Source organism: Olea europaea, chromosome 12 (assembly GCF_002742605.1).
Source record: "Olea europaea var. sylvestris chromosome 12, O_europaea_v1, whole genome shotgun sequence".
NCBI lineage: Eukaryota > Viridiplantae > Streptophyta > Magnoliopsida > Lamiales > Oleaceae > Olea > Olea europaea.
Genome location: NC_036248.1, coordinates 13,131,739 through 13,145,583, shown reverse-complemented (window position 1 = coordinate 13,145,583; position 13,845 = coordinate 13,131,739). Strand labels below are relative to the sequence as shown.

The 13,845-nt window shown below is 33.6% G+C and overlaps 3 protein-coding genes across 3 annotated transcripts; 2 read left to right on the top strand and 1 right to left on the bottom strand.

The window, feature by feature from the left end:
- The first annotated feature begins 648 nt into the window (after positions 1 to 648).
- On the top strand, positions 649 to 1,627 carry LOC111405719 (nifU-like protein 1, chloroplastic). Its single transcript, XM_023034727.1, has 2 exons — positions 649 to 1,142; positions 1,238 to 1,627. The coding sequence occupies exons 1-2, from the start codon at positions 1,041 to 1,043 to the stop codon at positions 1,424 to 1,426; spliced, it is 291 nt and encodes a 96-aa protein (XP_022890495.1). The 5' UTR covers positions 649 to 1,040; the 3' UTR covers positions 1,427 to 1,627.
- A 3,660-nt stretch (positions 1,628 to 5,287) lies between these two features.
- LOC111405717 (gibberellin 2-beta-dioxygenase 2-like) lies at positions 5,288 to 7,706 on the top strand. The gene is made up of 3 exons (XM_023034726.1): positions 5,288 to 5,790; positions 6,512 to 6,896; positions 7,170 to 7,706. Exons 1-3 carry the CDS (start codon positions 5,411 to 5,413, stop codon positions 7,413 to 7,415), a joined length of 1,011 nt encoding a protein of 336 aa, XP_022890494.1. The 5' UTR covers positions 5,288 to 5,410; the 3' UTR covers positions 7,416 to 7,706.
- Positions 7,707 to 7,754: 48 nt separating this feature from the next.
- On the bottom strand, positions 7,755 to 11,186 carry LOC111405716 (probable pectinesterase 53). Its single transcript, XM_023034725.1, has 5 exons — positions 10,768 to 11,186; positions 10,500 to 10,689; positions 8,791 to 8,994; positions 8,199 to 8,434; positions 7,755 to 8,107 (listed from the first exon to the last, which is right to left on the bottom strand). Exons 1-5 carry the CDS (start codon positions 11,130 to 11,132, stop codon positions 7,957 to 7,959), a joined length of 1,146 nt encoding a protein of 381 aa, XP_022890493.1. The 5' UTR covers positions 11,133 to 11,186; the 3' UTR covers positions 7,755 to 7,956.
- Between the last annotated feature and the right edge of the window lie 2,659 nt (positions 11,187 to 13,845).

Here is a 13,845-nt window from a genome sequence, read left to right as displayed (position 1 = left end):
ACACAGTATGCAAGTAGAGAATTACAGTAGAAGGGGAAAGGGGAGAGACAAAGAGAAAGGAGGGGGAAAAGAGGGAAGAAGAGGGGGAGAGGAAGAGAGAAATTGAAATTCACTTTATTTCATAATCAAATGTTGTTCTATTACAATGCACAATATCCGTTTAGGGGTTTAAACTAGTCCTAATTAAAGCAGGAAATTATTATAAAATCAACGAAATCAAAACATTAATTATATTTCCTTGAATAAATATCAAAATTGGAAACTAAATATAATAATCTTTCTTTAATATTGCTCCATTATCATTATGGTTGCAGCTGATATTGAAATTTCATTTTAATTGTGCATCACGAATGGTCAAGCAATTTAACTGACATCCAAATTCAATGTAACCCAACTAAAAACATTGTAGGGAAAGGATTTGCTAACATGGAACCGTAAGGATGACGAGCTTAAAGATTTTGAATCAAGATCTGCAAGAATTGGAAGAGACCTCGTTGAGTGAAATTAATGTGATGAAAATGAGCTTGTAGGCTTGATAATTTTGGCACTCGTGTACAATAGTTATCCTCAGTCTTTATGCACGTGTACATTGTTTAGGTTGGATTTTGGGTTTTTTTTATTCCATGGGAGATCATTTTAATGAGCTCCAGCATATAGTTTTTGGCTTCAAGGCAGTGAAGATGATCAATGGAGTTGTATGCTTTGTTCTTAGGGATGTGATAAATCATAAAAGCACACTGCCTCAACTGTCTTGAGGAACAGAGAAGTATGGTAGACTGGTATTTTGAGAACGAATTTCTTTCAGCTGGCATTATATACATGCATTGCTGCCTTTTTCCTTTCTGGTTTTTGAAGGAATTTTCTGCCACGTATATATTTACTTTTATTTCTGTGTACTAGGAGTGAGTTTGTTCATGTTCACTTGTGCTTCCCATTCTGATTCTTAGCTAGAGTTATCTTTTTATTATCCGCTGTCTTTACCTGTACTTCATGAATGAACAACAGGAGCATGTGGAAGTTGTCCTAGCTCAACCACCACCATGAAAATGGGTATCGAAAGAGTTCTCAAGGAAAAATTTGGAGACGCAATCAAGGATATTTGCCAAATAAATGATGAACAAATTAGCGAGACAACCATTGAGGTCTGTTTATATCTAATCTTCGTATGTAAGATAAATAAATGCCTCAAGACTTCAATACTGTAGGTCTCACATTCAGCTTGCTCAAATATCTACAGGCAGTGAATGGTCATTTAGACATTCTAAGACCAGCCATCAAGAATTTTGGTGGGAGTGTGGAAGTGTTATCGATCACGGATGGAAATTGCCAAGTAAAATACGAGGGACCTGATTCAATTGGATCGGGAATTAAAGCGGCTATAAAGGAGAGGTTTGTTGATATTGTCGATGTCGTGTTTACTAACTAGAGGATAATATTTTCGCTTACTTTCATGAAGGCATTTTTTTATGGCTTTGGAGAGTAATTTTTGACAGTTTCGGTGCCAGGAATGTAATTCTATGTATAGTTTACCTAAGAATTTCTCTTGAACTAAGTACCTCTGATAAGGACAATAGTCGAATAAAGACTGCTTTTCACATAAAAATATAGGTACACTAATCTGTTGGGATGGAATGTTCTGTTCATTTCCGCCGACATTGACGATGCTTTATCAATCTTGTTACAGTGACAAACTCAATGACAGAGCTAGTGTCGGAACGAATACGTGTTAATACATGATTAGACAGTTTGAAAAAAAAAATACAACACCCAATCCCCACCCCTGTCAACTCCCCGTCATGTGCCTGTTCAAGAAACGTTATTGATGCTTTATTCCTTGGTAGAACACTCACTGTTGGTTTGGTTTTAGGATTTTACGGAAGTCAAATAAACAGCCGCTAAGTTGTCATTTTGCCGTTATTTTAGCAGCAATTTGAATAGTACTACAAGACCAACTTAATAATTATTAATCCAATAAAATGAAATAAATATTAATTTACAAACGCATTTACATAGACGGCCAGGGTTTGTTTAGAAGTCAAATAAACAGCCGCTAAGTTGTCATTTTGCCGTTATTTTAGCAGCAATTTGAATAGTACTACAAGACCAACTTAATAATTATTAATCCAATAAAATGAAATAAATATTAATTTACAAACGCATTTACATAGACGGCCAGGGTTTGTTTATGATAATTTGACTTCTAACCTGTGTTTACGGTGCAATAGTAATGAATACTTTTGGCAAGTGTTTAAAAAACTTGAAAAACATATTCTAAATGATTTAATTTTTTAAATTATGTTATTTATCTTCAAAAGATCCTCAGTCTAGAATCTAGATCACATAGTACCCTTTGATTTACTTTTTGATATGTTAAAATATGTTGAGTAGAGTAATAAAACATGCGATCTTACGTCACTTAAATTAATGATAATTGGCCCTCATTACTTGAAATTACAATTTTTATAACAGGTATTTTTATTTTTTATTTTTTGAAGAGAATGTTTGGTTGAAAAGAAAAAAAAATTCGATTTACATTTAAAATTATTTTATGAAAGATTGTATGATTGAAAATAAGAGAGATAATTTTTTGAGATAAAACTCATTTGCCAGAAGATTTTTACCCACTTGTTTGATAGATCCTCACAATGCATGGAGCCACAAAAAAAAAAAAAAAAAAAAAAAATTTTAACCCCCCAACAAACATTCCCGCACGTGAAATTCTTGGTGCTATTATTAATATCTTTAATATATAAATGTAAATTTTCAAACTATATTTTTTGTGGATTTTATTCCCAAGTGGATAAATTGTTAACAAGTAATATATTTTAAAAAAGACAGATTAAGATAATATTTGATTTCGATTCTCTTCAATAATTGTAGAAGCCCTCCTCGTCCTCCTCATTTTTTCATTTCATCCAAGTCTTGAAGAATTCTTTATATATTTGCTCCCCAATAATTGTTTGAATTAAGTTAGTGTGACAGATGAATCTTGACACTCCGGTTGACCTACGCTCACGTTGGTATGGGACCCACGCCGACCTCATGGGAATAAAAAATGTAAAAAATGGCACCCACCCACCCCGACTGTGAGTGTAGGTCAACCGGAATATCAAAATTCATCTGACACCCCAACATGATTGTAATTGTTTTATCTTGATGTATGACATTATTAAGGGTTATATGATGTACAAGGGTTTCATCCGTCTCTTGCTTGACTCATGCCTAAGCGAGTGTCAAAAGTTGTTCTCATGAAACTCATCTGTAACTATAACTATGAATGTCATTCTATACCAGCGATATAATTAAAAATAAATAAAAATTGCATAACTTTTATTTTACAACTTCGAATTACGATCCATTTTTTCATATTGAACTCGAGATTCAATTATCTTCATATCATTTACCTTGTGAAAATCTTTGTAGAAAACTTTATGCTTTTCTTTCCTTCCCTGCTTCGCATGCAAGTTCCACGTTTTGCATCTTTTTGATATATTTTTTTTCTCTGATTTACTTACTTTTACATTAATCAACTTTAAATTTGATATTTAACCCGTCCAAATAATCGTTCTAGTCGCATTTATCAATATCAATCAAGATAATATCGAAGTAGCTAAACAACATAAAATCGAATCTAAGTGCATTGAGCTAATTGTTCTTAGCGACCCACTTTTTTAACTAACGATAAGCAACATGTTCCTCTTGGAATTTAATGTAGTGTAATCTCGTTGGGTTAGAGGTCCTAATTAAGAACATATATTGTTTAATAACTTTTTGCAGCTTTTATATTAAGTAGTGTTCCCCATATGCAGTTTTTCTCTCGCGTGGATGAAGTCTAGATTTTAATTTAAGTTAAAGACAACAATTAATTTCAATGGATAATTAATACAAAACGTCATTACTTTTCAATGTTATCATGTAAAATGTCTTTACCTTCTTCTTCTTCTTTTTTTTTTTTTTGGGTATTTTCACCTCTATTTTTAACTTATATTGTGAAAAAGGTCATTTCAATCCAATTTATCAATAAAAAATGTAGAATGACAAATATATCCTTTTATTTAAATAAAAAAAAGAAAAAGAAAAGAAAAATTAAAATATAAATTGCAATTACACTTCCAAACTTTTTCTAAAAACTCCAAATGAATCCAAATAAATTATTAAATGGGTAATTATCACAAAACATCCTTACCTTCTAATATTATTGTGCAAAACGTTCATGACTTTCATTTTTTTGACATTTTCACTATTATTTTTACATTTCATTGTGGAAATCATTATTTTCGTCCATTTTTTCAATTTAAAACTATAAAATAACGAATATACTTTCATATTTATATAAAACAAAAATAGATAACAAATTACAACTATAATCTCACGTTTTAGTAAAAAGTACAAATTAATTTCAAATAAGTAATTAAAAACAAAAATTTTAAAAAAAATACTTCCTTTTTTTAATTATTTATTTGAAATTTATCTGTGAATTTTTGAAAAATTTGAGAATATAGTTGCGATTTGTTCTTTATCTTTCTTTTCTTTTATTTATTTAAATAGAAGAGTATATTCGTTATTTTATAATTATTAATTGAGAAATTTGATGAAAATAAGGGTGAAAATACTAAAAAATAAAAGGTATGAACGTGTTACACAATAACATTAAAATGTATGGACGTTTTGTAATAATTACTCTTTCAATAATTTATTTGTACTCATTTACAGTTTTTTTTAAAAGTTTGAGAGTGTAATTGTAATTTATTCTTTAATTTTTCTTTTCTATTTTATTTAAATAAGAGTGCATATTTGTCATTTTATATTTTTTATTGAGAAATTGGATGAAAATAACATTTTACACAATGAAAGTTGAATGTCAAAAAATGAAAGGTAAGAACGTTTTTCACAATAATATTGAAAAGTAAGGACGTTCTGTGTTAATTACCCTAATTTTAACCATATATTTTATAGAACTCACAATTTTTCAACCACACATTTCATCAATTCTATCAAAACAATTTTTTTAAAAATTTCATTTTGAAATAGTGTTATGATAGAGAATGCATGGTTAAAAAATAAGGAAATATTTTGGATTTGTGTGTAATATTATTTTATTGAAAAATATATGATTGAAATGATGTCAAATCACTGTTGAAAAATATATTTTGATGAAAAAAGGAGCTCAAACAAGGACTAAATATCTTATTTTAATTTCCCAGCAGAACCGTCCCCTTTTTTTCCCAGTATCTATATATATAACTTCAAAATAATATTCTTCATTCCTCTCTCAATGTTGTGTTCATTGAAATCAAGATATCATTGTCCATAAATTTTCGAGTATCATCCACGTCTTTAGAAAGTTATCCGTGTTGACCCTTCTTCAAGCATCACTCGCCCCGCGCCCTTCGTAATAGTTTAACAAAACATGGTCGTGCCTTCTGCAAGTCCATTTCGAGGCAAAAAAGCTAGAGCCCTAGGAATTCCAGTCATAGATCTCAGCCTCGACAGGTCTCAACAGTCGGAGCAAATCGTAAAAGCAAGTGAAGAATATGGTTTCTTCAAGGTGGTTAATCATGGAGTTTCCAAAGATATAATTTCCAGAGTTGAGAGAGAAGGTTTAGAATTTTTCTCAAAACCTGCATTCGAAAAACAACGAGCTGGACCTCCTACTCCCTTTGGTTATGGCTGCAAGAATATTGGATTCAATGGCGACAAAGGCGAGCTTGAGTATATTCTCCTTGAAGCCAATCCTCAATCTATTTCTGAAAGATCTAAAGCCATTTCCGACAACCCAAATAACTTCAGGTAATTTATAGTTTATTTGAATTGTAACGCATGCAATTCAGATTTACTTTACGGTTGCACAACTACTTTTTCAATACGATCAACTTGTCAATAATATATAAATTAATACAATGAGATCATCAAATTGTTTTTCACGTGCAACCCTTCAAACCTGAAGTCTCTGTACATGGTTACGATATACTAGTCCCATGTACCTTTTTTTTGGGGAAATTGCAGCAATGGTCCCTAACCTTTTAATTTGTTTGTAGACTTTACTCTAGTCTTAATTTTGTGTAGCGAAGGTCCCTAAGCTTTTATAAATAATGCACATGAGGTCCATCTGGACGGAAACCGTCCAAAACATTTTCAGTTGAGTGAGAAAATTCCTTGAACTATCTGCTACCATGACGATTTTATTAGATGTTGATATCAGTTTGAAAGGTGTTTCTGAAAAATGTTTTGGACGATTTTATTGGATGTTGATTCCTTAATTTTTCTGGTCAATTAACGGTGTTTTGGACTGTTTCTGTCCAGATAGACCCCATGCGCATATTTATGAAAGGTTAGGAACATTCGCTAGTACAAAATGAAATTAGGGTAAAGTTTGTAAAAAATGAAAAAATTAGGGACCGCTACTGCAACTTTTCCTTTTTTTTAATCAAAAGTTTGACACGTACACAATTTTTTTATAATTGATATATACATTCGGGACGAGTGAACTGATGTTCTATATTGGTTGCAGTTGTACTGTAAATGATTATGTGCAAGCAGTTAAGAATCTGGCAGTCGAGATTCTTGATATGGTGGCTGAGGGGCTTCGGGTCAAGGACAAATCCATATTTAGTAAACTTATTAGAGACGTAGATAGTGATTCCTGCTTCAGGATTAATCACTATCCTCCAATTAGTACTATTGACTCTTCAGTGCCCAACTTGTTTGATGAGCAATATTATTGCAATGTCAAACCAACTCGTATTGGATTCGGAGAGCATTCTGACCCTCAGATCTTGACAATCTTGCGATCCAACGATGTGGGTGGCCTACAAATTTGTTTGCATGATGGTTTGTGGATCCCCATTCCTCCTGATTCCAATCAGTTCTTTGTATTTGTAGGCGACGCTTTGCAGGTTAGTGACATTTTTTCTTGCGCATTAATTAAATTATTGGCTATAAAGTGATATTAGCGTGGATTCCGAGCCAATAGTTAGAATATTTCCAACATAAATAAGATGGACTGATACATCATTTTTGAATTGACGTCTAGAAAAATTGCTTCTTTTTGGAAAGTGACACATAGTGACTCGTGACATGTCTTGAAGCCATTCTGAATATATTCTTTATAACAATCTTTGGAAAATCGTCTATATTGAAAATAAACACAAGTCATAATGAATGTGCAGGCTTTGACGAATGGAAGGCTTGTGAGTGCTAGACATAGGGCCCTAGCGAACTCGGCGAAGCCAAGAATGTCAATGATGTATTTCGGAGCCCCACGTCTCAACGCATGTTTATCTCCTATACCACAAATGGTCTCGTCCCAAAATCCTCGTCTCTACAAGCATTTTACCTGGGGAGAGTACAAGAACGCCGCATATTCCTCACGTTTGGCAGACAATCGTCTTGACTTGTTCAAAACCCAACTATAAGTCGTACATGCAAGTAAAAATACTATTCGTGACGGCAATATGCCATTGTGAAAAGGCATGAAATCCGTCGTAAAAGTGTATACTTAGATGCTTGTTGTTTGATCCTTAATGATCACAATTAGGAGAAGGGTAAATGGAAAAACATTAGATCTAAGGCTAATTCTTTGGTTGACAAAATTATTTGTGCATAGAGTTGTATCAATTATTGCAATGGACCCATTAATGTAGCAAAGTAAGATTAATAAATTGTGGAGGCAAGAATTGACAGCTTCTGCATGCTATGTTTGTTGATTCGATGTTACCACTAAAATAATGGTTTTTTAACTCAAAAAAGTTATGCGATTGATCTTCTACTCAACTTTATTTCAAAATCAAGTCAACGTGTCGAGCAATTAAATGACTTAAGTACTTTTTACTCAATTGAATGACAGTTGATAGTGACGAAGTGATGCCTCAAATCATCAAAGTGATTAAATGACGCCACGACGAGAACTTTTTTAAAATGATATTGATACTGAGGTTTAATTGCTAATTTAATTGGCTAAGGGCTCAAGAGCCAAGCATCACCATCTATATAATATGTGCCTATAAAAGGCAGGGCCTCTTCGTCTGTCAATGATCTAGCCCATGCCACTCTCCCCGTCGAGTTGGCTCCTGGTCCGCTGCACTTGTATTCTCCATAATACACTCGTCTGTACATAGTAATAAGATGATTATAAGTTCTTTCTCTTTTTCAATATTCCCAAACATGGTACTAAAGTAGAGAGTAAAGTAGTAACGTACGAATCACGGCTGGTTTTGCCCCAGTCGCTCCAACCTTGGGGAAGAACAATCTTATCCATGAATGTGTAAGAGAAAATAACCCTCGAGTAATCCCCCCATGCTCTTCCTAGATAAATCGAACCGCTACCTGTAATTGTGCAGTTTTTGAAGGAAAATCCACTTGATATCGATGAATTTGTGCGTTTTTGAGCAGTCAGAGACGCCACCTTCTTGGCCACAGAGTTCAAATAGCAATTCTGCCCAAAGCACAAAATTTATTTCTAGAGTGTCAATTATTCCAAGCTATACCAAACCAGTTATTGATATGCTCGAAAGTCGAAGCTGTCCAACCAATCACGAGTAATAATATTTCATCATTAGCTGTCATCATCACTCGTCTAGGTGACACCAAGCACTGATTCGTTCAATGGGGTTGCCACTTAGATCTCTGATGATCGCAACTACTAATGATGAATATCATTCTTCTATAGGCCTAGATGGGATGTTGAAATATCTGTGATAAGGTCAGCCGAATATATATTTTCAAAGTGGACAGAACATTTGGGCCTTTGAACCAGGTTGTTTTTTGATGGACCAAGTTTGATGTGCTCACCTCATAAAGTGATCTGCCATAGCCAAAGATGAAATCAACCGATCCTTGAATGAAACAATTATTGAAATAATGAAGGCCTTTGTGATCATAAAGCGTGTCTTGACTCCCATAGAAACTACAGTTATAAAATGCAGCCTTTGTTCCAGATATTCGAAATGCCACGGCTTGGTCTGCTCTCGATCCAACAACATGCGGAGCTGTATTCTGCATTTACACATATCGAATCCATGAACAAGTCGATAATTTCGCAGAATGCCGAGATCGAATCAAGAAAAAATTTAGAAAATTAATCTTAGTTTGATTGTTCATATGTTAAGGTTTAGTTAATTTCTTTTAGTTTGATAATTGTATAGAAAACTATTCCATTAATAAATAAATTGTTGGTGAAGTACTTCACCTGGCCCGTCGCCGTGTTTGGTTCTGAGCCTCTGATGGGACGACAATGTTTTTATTTATTTATTTTGGGATGTTTTGTGTGGATTTGGAATCTACGTGCCTTAATTCCTCGCTTCAAATGAGGTGTGTCTTCTTCAAAATAGAGAGATAATAGGGTAAATTTCATTTGCGGTCACTGAACTTTCAATGAAATCTCAATTATATCACTAAATTTTAACTTGTCTAAATTGGGTTGATAAAATTTAATTTGGCTTTAAACCCCTAATTGTTTCTCATTTTTTTCTCCACTTTCTAAAGAAATAGAGCCTTTTTGGACCCACCTAACATGATTTATTTGACATGCATCTCACATTTGAATTAGAAAAGTGTGCACAACAATTGGAAAACTCATTTTCATTTCAAAAAAATGTGCAGCAAGCACGGGCTAAATTAGATTATTGCACTTGTGTTTAGTTCCAAAAAATTCACCACTTCGAAATCTATTGTCCCCCAAATTGATTAAAATTACTTTATTGGCAATCATACCATAATGAATTCTCCTCACAATCGTTATGTAATATGTCAATTTATCACTATATCACATCATAAAAATAGTGCCAAAAAAAAAAAAAATTTAAACTAAAGATGTTACTACACCTAGTTTTACCATTTTTTATTCTAGTTTCACATAGCGATTGGGTTGAAGATTATTTATTGTATAATGGCCAACTAAATGATTTCTATTAATTTGGAGCACTATATATGACAAAATATAGAGCCCGTTTGGCTGCCATTATTTCAAATTATAATATTTAAAATAGTAGTTTTTTTTTTTGAAAAATATGAAAAAAAAAATTTGATTTACGTGTAATATTATTTTATGAAAAATTATGTGGTTGAAAATAAGAAAGAATTATAATGTGAAATAATGGGGCCAAACGAGGTATAAAGTTGAAGACATAATTAAAATAAATTAAAGTTCAGTAAGCCAATTGAAATTTCTCTTAAAATTGTAGAGTAATTCTTTTTGCTTCCCAAGATGACATCCCTGCAGGAAAATACTCTCTCAAGCTGCTCGTGGGCAACGAAATGTTAGGTATTAAGCAATAAGACCTTATCCCGTCTCATTTCTTACAAGAGCGATAATTAAAATAGATTTATTCTCAATATACGCAAGAGGCCATTGTATAATTTGCTCATCTCTCTTACAAAAATTACGTAGTAGAACTTTTAGAACAACCTAAGACATATACGACATAGTACTCCAACATAAACAATCGCAGTCAAGGACATGAAATCATCATAGACAAGTATTAATTTACAGATGGACTCACCTCAAATTTCATGTTGATGGCGACGAAATAATCCCCATCAATGGCAACCGTGGCGCTTTGATAAGTCCTTAGCGGCGTCCCATCTCTTCCGGTCACAGACGCGGTGTCATTGCCCGTGATGCTCGGTGGATCGCTGGCATTGCCTGAAAATGTTATGAAACACATTGTTCTAGGGAAATTGATCTTTTCCCTACAGAAAACTCTAATCAGTTAATTCAAATTCCCTCATTCTCAAATTGATTGACAAAAGGGTATTATAAATATATACCTATAAACACCTGGCTTTATGTCCAGTACCACTCTTCGAGTGTTGTGCAAAGCAATGCTGTCAATGGCTTCTTTGATGGTCTTGAAATCACCAGTTCCATCTTGACTCACTCTTAATTGAATTTTATTCATTTCAGCCACCCGTAGCTTCGGATCCCAACGAGTACTCGACTCTCGATCGACCGACCCGGCTCTAAGATAAGCTTGTTTCTTGTTATGATTCTTGACGTTCCACGATATCCATCTCTTGAGGTCTCTTTCTCTCTTCACATTAGCTGAACAAACCAGAATGTAAGAGAGAAAAAGGAGCAACAGAATCAGTAGAACATGAATTTTTTGAGCCATAGTTGGAAAGAAATGTCTCATTGCGTATTAAGTGACTGTCATATATAGTTAGTTGCATGGTAAGACAAAAATTTAGAACTCATTTTCTGTTAATGCAAAATCCAAAACGAAGGGTCCCAAATTTTGCCCAGTGTGTAATTCGACAATTCTTAATGCGTTACAGGCTCCATGCCAATATTGGGTAGGATGGTGAAACAATAGAGTACTGCATCTTAGCTGTATTCCATATAATTTATGCCTTGTTTCGTAGCCATAAATCAATTGGGTATCCCTCACACGTTGTAGTGGAAGTTACATACTCTAAAGATTGGGTCGCCGGCCCTTATCAGTATATATGGTATTAGTTTGATCCATAACATATTTAATTTTGGCTATCTTACATTTTCCACTAGGCGTGGGCGCGGGTCGGTTCGTTCGGTTCTAAAGAGAATCGAACCGAACCAAACTTTTCGGATATCTAGTAAATGGAACCGTCGGGTCCAAATATAATTATGGAACCATTCGAGTTCGGTTCCGTTCGGTTCCGTTCGGTTCGGTTCTGTACTATAATTAAATTTTTTAACATTTATAACAACATTATATAAATACGAATAATGATACATTCAATGGTTTTGGAATGTCAGAGACTAGTAAACTACTTTATTCAAATGATCGCTACGATCAAAGTTTCGGTCGGCGGAGGTCACAGGTTCGATCGGAGGTCAAAGTGTCGGCCGACGATTGTATAGGTTTTGGAATATTAACGAGGCTGCGAGAGTGAGTACGAGAGTCGAGACAACGTTATGCACTTTAGTGTAGGTGTTTAGGGTTATTTAGTGGATTTGATCTTGTTTGGCTAAGAAATGAAACAATAAAATGGGTAATTGGGCCAAAAATTAAAAAATTAGAAATGAAACAAATTATTGGGCCAAAAATTTGAATTTAGAAATCATTAATTTGTTAATTTGTTTAGAAAAAATTAAAATATTTTGATTTACTCAATATAAAAAAAAATTAGAAAGATTCGATTTTTATTCGATTCTTCGGTTCTTGGTCTAGAACCGAGAACCGAACCGTACCCATCGGTTCTCAATTCAGATACCCGTTCGGGTATTTAATTTGACAAGAACCGTCGGATTCGGTTCGGTTCGGTTCGGTTCGGGTTCGATTCGATCGGTTCGGTTCGGGAGATTTGCCCAACCCTATTTTCCACGTTCAATTCCAAACATTTTAGTACAATTTATATAGGATTACATAATGTATCGTAACTTACTTTATTTTACGAGGCTCATATGTTCATCCGTGGAATGATATTTCAATTAACCTACTAAAATATGTAACTCTCTATTCTTGTTGAGCTATGACCCAATCGGATTAGGTCATTATTCAAATATGGTATAAATTTTGGAAGTTAGTCCCTCCACTTACATTTCCCCCCTATGAATTGGAAAATACCTACTTTTCGATTCTTAGAGAACAATAATGTATGGATACATATAATTAACTCGATATTTAGTCATATCTAAACACCACAAGCCCACCCACTCCAACCACGAACACCTTCATCCATTACCTCCTGATCATCAACAACCACGGCAACAAATTGAATCCGTACAGTGATTTGGCCGGAAGAATACGGCATTGGTCATCACCCATTTCCAAACGCATTCATTACCATTTTTTACTTGCCTGATTGAACTAAAAATTGATTAAAAGTCTAATTTAAATCAACAATTAATTTTAATCATACATTTCGTAGGATTCACAATTTTTCAACTGCACATTCCATCAACGTTTATCCAAATATACTAGAAATTTTAGTTTTATCCAAACCAAACATGATTGTGTTCTTCAAAATTTTCATTTCTTGTAAATAATAAAACATGGATATTTTTCTCATAACCAACTTCAAATGCTATTTATTTATTTTTTATTTATCTCATATTTAAATTTTTGTTGTCAGGACCAAATTTAATAATTTTGTTTTTGTTCTCGGTTTTCAGCCTTTTTCATGCAATTCGGAAAAGTAACACAGTTTTAAATGACTAGTTTCGATATAAAGTAACACTAGGGATGACAATGGGGCAAGTTTAGGACCGGCCAGCTGTTCCCGTCCCCTGTTCCATTAGGTATTTCTGTTACTTTGCCTTGTATTCATACCCACAGTTAAAATGGAACGAGACGGATTTTGGTAGGGCGAGCGGATTAGGTCCCCTGCCCCGTTTATCGTCCCATTTATTTATTTTTTATTTTTTTATGTTTTTACTTAGTTAATATTATTACTTTTCTTTTTTATCAGTTTCTTAAAGAATAACTCATATTCTTTTTAAAAATGATAATAAATCTTTTATTTCTATTTGATAAGAAACTTAAATTTGAAATTAATTTTAAATAGGGCAAGAACTATGTTTTTCATATCCGTTCCATACTTGCTTCGGTGGGTGGAACAATGATTTTTTAATGATAATTAACACAATATCAATATGTTACTTTTTGTGACTGAGCTTGAATTATCCTTACCTAACCATTAGGAAATGCTAAGAAATTTCTTATTTTCCTGACTTTTTAAAAAGACATGCAAGGATGCCCCATACAAGCGTGCCAAACATACGAGGGTGCTCCCTTTGCTTTCACTGCAGCTAGTTCCCAAGAATTGGCCATTTTCAAGAACAAATAACTTCCCTTGTCTATATCTTTTGGTCATTTCAGCTGTTGCATTGGCATAAATTTTGGGTTGCTTCCACAATTTAAGTTC